Source organism: Aegilops tauschii, chromosome 2 (genome assembly GCF_002575655.3).
Source record: "Aegilops tauschii subsp. strangulata cultivar AL8/78 chromosome 2, Aet v6.0, whole genome shotgun sequence".
Lineage (NCBI taxonomy): Eukaryota > Viridiplantae > Streptophyta > Magnoliopsida > Poales > Poaceae > Aegilops > Aegilops tauschii.
This window is the reverse complement of record NC_053036.3, coordinates 80,035,466-80,047,249: the sequence shown is the minus strand read 5'-3', so window position 1 is coordinate 80,047,249 and position 11,784 is coordinate 80,035,466. Positions and strand designations below refer to the sequence as shown.

The window sequence follows — 11,784 nt, the reverse complement described above, 5'->3', positions numbered from 1 at the left end:
CTTGGGATAGAAAGGTCGCTAGCACATCATATCCAACATGAGCCAATGCTAAAATAGGAAAAGGTGGACTCCATGCCGCCATGGATCAACGGCCGAAGGTAGAGGAGGAATAAGGGAGAGGCAAAGGGAAAGAGGGACTCGGTGGCGACATTGAAGGTATGGAATGTAGACGGGGAGTGGAGCGATGGATTATAACGACCCACATACGAAACAACACTGACCGGCGAAAAAAGGGTAAGATATAAGCAGACTATACAAATGGGTCAAACACAATTGTTTGTGAGCGAATACCTTCAGTCCATTTTGATCGTCGTGACACTCGGTCAATTTTGGACCGGATTGTGCTAACCGACACCTTCGGGGAGGCTGCTCAATGTTAAGGCTCATCACTGACGCGTGGTCAGGGCCGGTCAATGACGAGGGGTGAGTGCTATTGGGATATGTAGGCGCAGTTTTTTTGGGCGATTCTTCCAGAATCTTGAGAATCAACCCTCCACCCAGCTTCTCATAGAATCTTATACCCATAATTTTTTCTAGTATCCTAACTAGTTAGGATGTGAACATCCAGGTTTGTAAAAAAATATGGGTTCAAGATTCTGGGAGAAACTGAGTGGAGGGTCGATTCTCAAGATTATGGAAGAATCGGACAAAAGAACTGAGTCGTAGTAGTGTATGACATTATTTCATAATATAAGGTGAGTGTCGCACGGTAGGCCTAGTGAGCATCTTCAAATCATTTAAATAGTTAAAAAAGTAATAAAAGGCCAGCAGGAAATTCATACAATTGTAACAAAAACATCACTTGCGTGCAGAAGAATGCAACCACCATCTGCATCTACATCACGACAACCTCTTGCTTTAGACCGAGATTGCTAGACTCACGAACAAGTGTTTTCGGGCGATGATTTACGGTACAACCCTCACCCCCTCCGCGAACCAACCTGTGGTTGGATGGTTAGAGGGAGGTGCTCGCATTATTCCTGAATTTATTTCAGGATTTTCGGCGATGTGCTTTCAGTGGGAGGAGACGTTCCCGTCGACGATGAGGCGCCTACAGTGACTTCGTAAGGATGCGCGTGTGTGCGTTCATAGGAGTGAGTATATGCGCGTATGTATGAGCGCTTGCGTTTGTACTGATGTTCAAAAAAAAAACCCACCCCTCCCCGTTTGAATTCCAACCAGCCAACCACATGATGCCATATATGCCTGTAGATAGCAATAATCGACTTTAGACTAATTTTCCCATTTTAGGGAAGTGCTATATCACGAAAACCTCAATATTAGATTGCGGTCTGCAGCCGGCTATCAGTCCCCGTAAAGTGACGATGTATATATAATGTTTGATGCTCACTTGGTAATTATTTTTATTATAAGCTATACAACTTCTTTACACGTGACCATCTTTATTTGGCACCGACTGACATGACTCCAAATTCACAAAAAATTACTCCCCTGTCTCAAAATATAAAAACGTTTTTGACACTAATATTATGAGACGGAGGGAGTAATGAATAGGCCCATGAATACCCCATCCGGCTTGAAAATAAGAGACATATTACACACACAACCAAGTTTTATTTTTTCGACCACTAATATGGCATGTAGGAATAATTCCATTATGTCTATCTTACTATAACATTTCAATATTTTTTGTAATATACTGGCCTTTTAGACATGTAGTAAAAACATACTAGTAAAAAACGCGCATTGGAGTTTTTTTTTAGACATGCACACCAGAAAATATAAAAGGTCAAAACGCACACAAACCTTATGTTTTGAGATAATCACAACCCTGCAAAAATAGAATCACGAGTTTTTTTCCACATCTTTCACGCATGGCACAAATCATCGCCATTGTTTGTGGTTCACGCCTTTTTGAAATTAGTTTAGTTTAAAGAAAGATGGTTTTGATATGGACCATCGATCCAATCGAACGGCCCAGGCATCAACGAGAACCCACCATAAATAAGCCCCCCGCGAAGCGCATTCCCCTCTTCCCCTCTCCCTAAAACCCTAACCTCTCCCCCGCCTCCGCCCCCAAACCCCTCAGCCGCCGCCGGCGAAGCGCGCGGCGAGATGGCGCTCTACCTGCTCTTCGAGTCCGCCTCCGGGTACGCGCTCTTCCACGCGCACGGCATCGACGAGATTGGGCAGAGCGTGGACGCCGTCCGCTCCACCGTGCTGGACCTCAAGCGGTTCAGCAAGGCCGTCAAGCTCGCCGGGTTCACCCCCTTCCTCTCCGCCGTCGACGCCCTCAACCAGTGCAACGCCATCTCCGAAGGTATCGTGTCCTCCCGCCGCCTCTCCCGGTGGAGCCCTCGTGTCAAGTCCACTGCTTTTGGTCTCCCGTGACGGCCCAATGATGTGTGTGGGTGCTGATTTTGTTGGTTCAGGGATCATGACTGACGAGCTTAGGAACTTCCTGGAGCTCAACCTGCCCAAGGTGAAGGAGGGGAAGAAGGCCAAGTTCACCGTCGGCGTCATGGAGCCCAAGGTCGGGTCCCACATCACCGAGGCCACCGGAATCCCTTGCCAGTCCAACGACTATGTCCAGGAACTGCTTCGTGCAGTGCGGCTGCATTTTGATCAATTCATTGAGCAACTCAAGGTGATGGATTTACTAGTGCGCCTATTTCTGTTGTATGTTTGATAGGGAGTTCAGACTGTACTAGGGTCAATGGTATCTTGCTTGCTCTGTTGCTCTGGGATGTTTTAACAGTTAGCACCGGTAAACTGGTTGTTTATCAGAGGTTTCCTTAGCAGTGGTAAAATTAATAGTCCTGGTTAAACGACAATCATGGAAATTAAAAATCTGATCTTGTCAGTATAGAGCGGATGGCATCTATGCAGATTTGTATATAGCTGATGGTATACTAAAGTTGTAGCAGGGCTGTTCATTAGCCTGCAACTATTTTGTGTGCACCATAGATGTATCGACAGTGTTAATTTCATTCTTGTTTGTTTATTTATTTATTTATTCCTTTGATTTTTTGGTTGCAGCCATCTGACCTGGAGAAGGCCCAGCTAGGTCTGGGACATAGCTATAGCAGGGCCAAGGTGAAGTTCAATGTGAATCGTGTGGATAATATGGTGATTCAAGCTATCTTTCTGTTGGATACACTTGATAAGGATGTCAATTCCTTCTCTATGAGAGTGAGGTTGGTTCCTCACCCTTTCTGTTAGTTAACTTGTTCTATGCTTCAGTTTAGATGTTGTGTCAGCACTTGGAATCACCTTGATTTCGTTTCAATGTGTATCTAGCATAAGTATTTGTAATATTCAAGGCATTGGTGTTTCAATCCATGTTTGTTCATTACACTTTCGGTTCATGTATATTTGTAGTATTCACTTCCCTTGTCATCTAAAATATGTGCTAATGTGAGATGCCCTTCTCTCCCCTTCCACACACCTATATATAACTTACCTTCCATCATGGATGATGGTGGCAGTTGTGCAGATATTAAATGGCTGTTAATCTATGATGCAGGGAGTGGTATGGATGGCATTTTCCTGAGCTGGTCAAGATTGTGAATGACAACTACCTCTATGCTAAGCTTGCCAAGTTTGTGGTAAACAAATCTGACTTGTCAGAGAAGGACATTCCAGCTTTAGCGGATCTAATTGGAGATGAAGACAAGGCAAAAGAAATTGTTGAGGCAGCAAAGGCATCTATGGGTAACAACTATGTCCACAATTACTTTTGCTTCTCGGTAGTTGGGTGGTGACATTGTGGCTTACTCAATCTCCTTTGTATTTTTAGGCCAGGATCTTTCACCTGTTGATTTGATCAATGTCCAACAGTTTGCTCAGAGGGTCATGAATCTATCTGAGTACCGTAAAAATCTCTATGAGTATCTGGTGACAAAGATGAATGATATTGCACCAAACCTGACATCATTGATTGGTGAAATGGTTGGAGCTCGGCTAATCTCTCATGCTGGCAGTCTTTCAAATCTTGCAAAATGCCCTGCCTCTACTCTGCAGATACTGGGTGCTGAAAAGGCACTCTTTAGGTACTTGATACTTGGACTGCTTATGTATTCGAGCACCTTATTTACTGTTCTTCAAGTATTCGAAGATAGTCCTTTATGCTTCTGAAACCTTGTGATTCATTTCCTATTTCCTAATTGTACCTCAGAGCTCTGAAAACACGTGGAAACACACCAAAGTATGGCCTCATATTCCACTCATCTTTTATTGGTCGTGCATCAACCAAGAATAAGGGAAGGATGGCTCGTTACCTTGCAAACAAATGTTCCATTGCTTCACGAATTGACTGCTATTCAGGTTAGTTGAAGAGCTTTGTTTGCTAATGTTACACATTCTGATCCCCTTTTCTGATTGGTTTTCTCACGGGTTTATGAATTCCAGATATGAGTAGCTCCATTTTTGGTGAGAAGCTGCGTGAACAGGTTGAGGAGAGGCTAGATTTCTACGATAAGGGTGTTGCACCCCGCAAGAACCTTGATGTGATGAAAGCTGCTATTGATGGCTTGACAAACACAGAGGATGATGACGGTAAGGATAGATTGGTTCTTTCATTAGTCTCCCGGTTGCTTACTTTATTTTATCAATCCAACATAATTGTCTATCCAAAAATGCATTCACAGGCAAAGAGAATGGTGACACATCTGTGAAGAAAAGCAAGAAGAAGAAGTCCAAAGCTGAGGCTAACGGTGACGCGATGGACGTTGAGAATGCTGCCCATGGCGATGACGAGACCCCTAAGAAGAAGAAGAAGCACAAGCTTGAGGAGCCGCAGGATGAGGAGATGCAAGCCAATGGCGATGACGAGACCCCTAAGAAGAAGAAAAAGAAGAACCGCGACGCCGAGTCTGTTGATCCTAAGACTGGCACCGAGGGGAAATCCAAGAAAAAGAAGAAGAAATCCAAGACTGATGACGAGTAGTAGATTAGTACCTTAGTACCTAGCAGCGAGTGTTGAAGCCGATTGAGGATGAAATTTTTGTACCGACTGTTTAAGTGTGTACACTTTGAGCCTCTTTGAGCCCTTGATGAGGTCTGTAATGTAGCGTGGCATGGACTGAAGCGGCGAATCTGCATTACATTTGATGTTGCAGTATGGCGTTTATTGGGGATGGCTTAAGCTTTCCTAGTTATAAATGGTATGGCATTGCCTGCACTGGCAGTAGCTGAATGATCAATGATCACATTAGTAGCGGGACCAATGAATTTGAAACCACTGCTTATATACATGCTATTGGCCATAGTATCAGTAAGAGGAAGGATAGACGTGAAAGAAAAAGAAGAGGAAGAGTTATAATTTACCTGATGTGAGATACAGTCCTCGACGACCGTTCCACGTGGTTGAATTTTGAGAGTTCCTCAAAAAATTCTCATCTTTCCCTATATGGTGGGAGAGTTGACCTACCCTCAACATGCTCCCCAATAACCAGGGAGGGTTGAGATTATTGGGGATCTGCAAAAGCGTCCATCCGCAATAACAACGGAGGGGCGGACTACGCTCTTGGCATAAAAATCAAAGAATCGTCAGCAAAGAGGAGACACAAAACCGATGAGGCTTTGAAATCAGTCCTAGACGTCTATTGTGCCGCCATCTTATGGTGAGTATTGAAAAATCTAGCATCTTTTTTAGCCCCAACACAAAAGTGGAAGGCAAGGCGTAAATTTGCCTGCCAACGTGGGTATGGACAAAAGCGAGTGTTTTCAATTCCTAGAGAGAAAAATTGTTATGCGTTGGAGGGAAGGAGATTTTGCTTAAATCTATTGTACAATCTATCCCCACCTATGCCATGTCCGTCTTCAAAATTCCTAACTTTTTTGCAAAGGAATCCTTGACATGATGTCGCAATTTTGATGTGAAGACGAGGGCAATCAAAAAAGGATGCATTGGATGGCTTGGTGGAAGATGTGTGTTCCACAAAATTAAGGAGGTATGGGATTCCGAGATATTCATTGTTTCAATCCTAAACAAGCGCGGTGTCTCCTTGATAATCCGGATTCTCTATGTGCCTTTCTCTTGAGAGCTAAATATTTTCCTGTTGACGATTTGATGAATGCAAGCTTAAAAGGGGGCTCTCTTTTTTTTTACATGGGAAAGCATTATGGCTGGAGTTAACTCATTGAAAAATGGTTATATCCGGCGAGTTTGAAATGGACGGAATATCGATATTTGGAAAGATGCATGGACCCAAATTGTGCAAATAGGAAAATTATTACTTCTAGAGGAGGGCACCTTATGTCCAAGGTTTCAGATCTTATTGATCCAGTGACGAATTTCTGGGATGAAGATTTGGTGAGGCAAACATTGTTGCCAATTGATGCTCAAAGAGTTCTATCTATTCCTCTCTCTATGCATAATATGTCGGATTTCATTGCTTGGAGCTATACAAGAAATGGTTTGTTCATTGTTCGGTATGCTTACCTGGCAGAATGGGATCATCAACATGGGAGAAACTTACAATATATAAATGGTATGGGTAGAACCAATGTTAACCCTATCTGGTGTAAGATTTGGAAACTTTAATGTCCAGCAAAGGTCAAGATTTTTGTTTGGCATACGTTGCATGGAACTCTCCCGTGCCGTGTTACGCTTGCAAATAGACACATGGAAGTTTCGCCAATCTGCCCATCATGTTTGAATGGGCCAAAAGATACAAATCACGTTCTGTTTCTTTGTCAAAATGCGAAGGATGCTTGGGATAAGTTGGGGATGAATGATGTGATTAAAAAATATTGTGCTATTGATCGTGCGGGTGAGGCTGTACTTGAATTCTTACTCCTTATGCCAGACCAGGACTTATCTAATTTGGGATTCCAGAATGTACATGAAATGATTGCTATAACCGCGTGGTATCTATGGTGGGACAGATGTAAGCTGGTCCATGAGGGAAAGTTCAAAGATGCATACCACACATCCATGGGGTCCGGGATATAACGAATAATTTTAATGCAACCAGTAAACGAGGGGAGGGGGGTGGAATAAACCTTCTATGGGTTTTGTTAAGCTGAATGTTCATGCATCTTTTGATCATGACCAACACAGGGGCACAACGGGAGTTTGTCTTTAGAGATGATAAAGGAAATTTCATCGTCTGTGAAAATTGGAAGATTGATTGGTGTGTGGATGTTTTCACAACATAAGCTTTGGCTTATCTCTGGCATAAAAGGTGGGATGCAATCGCCTGGTAATAAACTCTCATAATATGGAAGTCATCGACATAATGAAGAATGGAGGACAATTTGCCGGAGCGCTGACGACAGTTTTCGATGACTATTATCTTTTGGCTTGTGATTTCCTCTCACTAGTTGTGAACACTGTAATAGGAAAGCGAACATGGTTGCGCATGAACAAGCTAGGTTAGCGAGAGTTTCCGCGACAAATGAGTGGTTGAGGAACCTATGGGCGATATTGTACCTTTTTTATAGACGATGTAACCGTCATTTCCAATTAATAAAGTTGTTAATTTTCAAAAATAGGGTGTTAATGGGAAGCCCCAATAAATGCTCATGAGTTCTTTTGTGAGTAGTTAGAGATGATCTCAACATTGTAAGAACGGTCACCGTTCACTCCTGTCCTGGACTCGCCTCCAACGCCGGTGGTTTGCTCGATGAGTCAACAATGATGCAAGGACCCATCCGGTCGTCTGCCCAGGGTGACTCTGCCGCCCTTGCAGATGTCAATCTACTGCCCCCTCGGCCATCCTTCTAGGTCCAAGGGCCTTTCTTCTTCTCCGACGTCGACACACCTCCTTCTAGAACCCTAAGGGCCCCGCCCTATTGCTATCACGATTGTTGGTCCACTGCCTCCTTGGCCATCCTTCTAAGTCTAGGGGTCTTTCTTCTCCTCTGACGTCGACATGCCTCCCCCTGGAACCCTAAGGGCCCTGGCCCCGCTGCCATCGCAATTGTTTGTCCACTTTCTCCTCGCCCGTCCTTCTAGGTCTAGGGTCGACTTTGTTCTTCTCCAGCATCGACACACCTTCACCCAGACCTCTAAGGTTCTTCCTCGGTGTTAGAATAAATCCGAGGCACCTAGATGATCATCCGAGGACCAAGCAATCACACGAGACATGACACCGGGTTTTGTTAACGAGGTTCACCGATATGGCTACATCCCCGGGGCCTGACTATGGGCGCTCCTCCCATGATACCGCTACAATACTGCACCCGGTCGCCCTGGACGCCGGCACATGCCGTCGGCTCAGTGGCGGAGGCAGGGGGACCAGCAGGGGCCCTGGCCCCCCTAACATTCTTGACTTAAGGCTAATATCCATCTTAGTAGTGCTTAATTGATGTATAAAATGACGTATTTTGATAGGCCGGCCCTCCCAGCAAGACATTAGAACACTCGGGCACCCTCATATGATTTTCCTGGCTCCGCCACTGCGTCGGCTTCCCTTTGCGTTCATGTGCTATTATGTTAGTATAGGTTACATCGTATGTTTCCCCCCGCTATATAAGAGAGGCCTAGGATACAAGTGCCCTACTAGGACACGACTCCATACCCTGTAAACACAATACAACTACAAATCCAACTGTAACCTACCTTATACACAATATTCGACACAACTCTAACACTCAGTGCCGCTTTCAGCTTGGTTCATTCTTACCTTCTTGTGTGCCTCCAGCTCTGGCTCGGGGGACGTCGCCGGCATCGTTTCTCATGGCGAACTGAACCTGTAGGAAGAGCGGTATGTGCGAGTCGCCATACAAAAACTCATACTTTAGACGGTTCTTTCACCATCCAATTCATTTGATTAAACCAAAGGCAAGATGTCTCTTCTGAATAGAACGCCACACTTGCGATGGTGCCGATCCCAACGTGGCGTCCAAGAGATGACAGTCAGGATAGCACACGAGCGCTCAGAGAATCGGGCTCCTGCACAAATCCAATCAAACGGCCGAGACTCGCCAGCGTAGCGCGAACGCAAACCCCACCATAATAAGTAAGGGAGTAAATAGCATAAAACTACCACTTTTCGTGCTAGGGTTCCAAAAAACCACCACTTTTTTGTTTGTGACTGATACCTACCACTTTTCTCGTCGGCTGTCTCAAAAAACCCAAATCGCCCGTTGCTAGCGTTTTGAACCGTTTTCTGACGGTCCGGGCCCGCCTGTCAGGCCACGTCAGCCGTGCGTGACGGCGAGGCCGTTAACGACCGTTACTCGGACCGAGCCGGTGCGGTCGGACCGCACCCGCTCGCTCACTGCCTTTCTCTCTCTGTCAGCAGCATCTCTCTCTCGCTCCTCCTTTCCCCCGTGCTCTCTGTCTCTCCCGACGATGGCGGCGGCGAAGAAGAAGGACGACGGCGAGCCTGGGGTGACAGCCAGTGGCGAGGGCGGTGCTCACTCCGAGGTCAACAAGTGGCTAGGCAGCGCAAGTTTCCTGACCCAGCGCTCGTCTGGGCCACCGATGCAGGAGGTCCAGATGTTGCCGGCGTTCCGCGCAGCCAGGGCAGTGGCCAAATGCATCCACGCGGATCCAGAAGGCGGGCACCAGTGGGCCTCCTCACTTGGTGGCGTGGAGTAAGTTATGAATTGTTTGAATTATTTTTCTTATTTTATTTATGAACTAGGGTTATGATTTGTTTCTTAGATTGTTAATGAATTAGTTTCTTTGGTATATTATTATGTATACATTGTAAGCAATATATGAATTAGGGTTTAGGTTTGGATGATATGTTGTGCAAGTGAAACTGTTGCATACTTTTTAACTTGAAAGTCTGAAGAAATCTGAATGTGTTGTTTCTTTTTTTGCATAGTTTGGATGATGAAGTATGGGAATTGAGGCTGCATTTTCAGGGTAGAGACAACATGGAAAGGAAGTTTTCCTTATCAGAAATGAATTACCTGTTATTGTTAGCACTTATTGAACTTGAGGGCTATGGGTTGGATGCCTATCTGTCATATGTTAAGGATGAGGGTAAGGGGCTGGAGGGGATTGAGGTTTTGGACAGTGATGAGAAGGTGGAGGAGATGCTAGATTTGTTTGCTGAGAAGAAAATATTGAACATAACAGTGAGAGAGGCTAGTGACCCAAATCCAGCAGATGCAAACATGGACCACACCTTGCTTGAAGAGCAGATTCCAACGAGTCAAGTTGGTGATCCCATTGTTTATAGTGTTTCCCAAGAAGGTGTCCTTTTCCCTATCTCAAATTCTTCACAGCCTCCACTTGTGCCTGTTGATCCATATTTTAACACACAGCAGAGCTGTAATTCCAACAAGGGAAAAGAGGGAGTGGAAATTGAAGGCATTGAAGCAGAAGATCAAGATGAAGATGAGTTGGACAAATCCTCTTCAGATTTTGAGTTTTTCAGGGGTGATTACAGAGGGAAGAAAATTTCATACAAGTCTTGGGCTAGGGGAGAAGATGAAGGTGGTGAAGGAACAAGTCAGCACTACAGGGAAGAGGAAGATGTTGAGCATTATTTTGGGGCAGCTTCTGAACCCTCAGAGTTTTGGCAGGAGCCAAATGGTTCTGAAGATGAAGAAGAAGAAGCTTCAGATCATGTGAAAACTGTGGCACAGAAGATACCTGTGAGGAAACAAGGCCCAACAAGCAGATCACACAGTGAGCCAGATCACAGAAAGTTTGAAGATTTCATGCCAGAAGCTGATGAGTTATGCTTTCCAGGTGATGAAGGCATTTCTGATGAAGAAGATGATGCACCTAGGTTGCCTTGTGCCAGGAAGAGAAAACTGAAGAAGAAGAAGGAGAGAATTGTTGGGGAACGTAGCAGAAATTTAAAATTTTCTACGTATCACCAAGATCAATCTATGGAGTCATCTAGCAACGAGAGAGAGGGGAGTGCATCTACATACCCTTGTAGATCGCGCGCGGAAGCGTTCAAGAGAACGGGGTTGATGGAGTCGTACTCGTCGTGATCCAAATCACCGATGATCCTAGCGCCGAACGGACGGCACCTCCGCGTTCAACACACGTACGGAGCGGGGACGTCTCCTCCTTCTTGATCCAGCAAGGGGGAAGGAGAAGTTGATGGAGATCCAGCAGCACGACGGCGTGGTGGTGGAAGTAGCGGGATCCCGGCAGGGCTTCGCCAAGCGCAAGCGGGGAGGAAGAGGTGTCACGGGAGGGAGGGAGGCGCCAGGACTTGGGGTGCTGCTCCCATGCGCCTCCCCACTATATATAGGGGTGGAGGGGGCTGGTTTCTTGCCCTCCAAGTCCATTGGGGCGTTGCAAAGGTGGGGGAAAGAAATCCCATCATTTCCCTTCCCCACCGATTGTTATCCCCTTTTTTAGGGATCTTGATCTTATCCCTTCGGGATATGATCTTATTCCTTCTAAGGTGGGATCTTGGTGCGCCTTGACCAGGGGTGTGGGGCCTTTCCCCCACTACCCACGTTCATGTGGGTCCCCCCATGCAGGTGGGCCCCACTTCGGAACCTTCTAGAACCTTCCCGGTACAATACCGAAAAATCCCGAACATTTTCCGGTGGCCAAAATAGGACTTCCCATATATAAATCTTTACCTCCGGACCATTCCGGAACTCCTCGTGATGTCCGGGATCTCATCCGAGACTCCGAACAACTTTCGGTTAACCGCATACTAATATCTCTACAACTCTAGCGTCACCGAACCTTAAGTGTGTAGACCCTACGGGTTCGGGAGACATGCAGACATGATCGAGACGACTCTCCGGTCAATAACCAACAGCGGGATCTAGATACCCATGTTGGCTCCCACATGTTCCACGATGATCTCATCGGATGAACCACGATGTCGAGGATTCAATCAATCCTGTATTCAATTCCCTTTGTCAATCGGTACGTTACTT

General features: G+C 45.6%; 1 protein-coding gene across 1 annotated transcript; it reads left to right on the top strand.

Annotated features, from left to right (window-relative positions):
• The first annotated feature begins 1,978 nt into the window (after positions 1-1,978).
• On the top strand, positions 1,979-5,080 carry LOC109743155 (nucleolar protein 56). The gene is made up of 8 exons (XM_020302231.3): positions 1,979-2,281; positions 2,394-2,608; positions 3,001-3,158; positions 3,488-3,675; positions 3,761-4,013; positions 4,139-4,287; positions 4,372-4,518; positions 4,611-5,080. Exons 1-8 carry the CDS (start codon positions 2,077-2,079, stop codon positions 4,907-4,909), a joined length of 1,614 nt encoding a protein of 537 aa, XP_020157820.1. The 5' UTR covers positions 1,979-2,076; the 3' UTR covers positions 4,910-5,080.
• The last annotated feature ends 6,704 nt before the right edge of the window (positions 5,081-11,784 follow it).

Coding starts and splice junctions, on each gene's coding strand:
- LOC109743155 (XM_020302231.3), top strand. CDS start 2,077: ATGGCGCTCTACCTGCTCTTCGAGTCCGCCTCCGGGTACGCGCTCTTC. Junction 3,676..3,760: donor GGCAGCAAAGGCATCTATGG/GTAACAACTATG, acceptor TTGTATTTTTAG/GCCAGGATCTTTCACCTGTT. Junction 4,014..4,138: donor GCTGAAAAGGCACTCTTTAG/GTACTTGATACT, acceptor ATTGTACCTCAG/AGCTCTGAAAACACGTGGAA.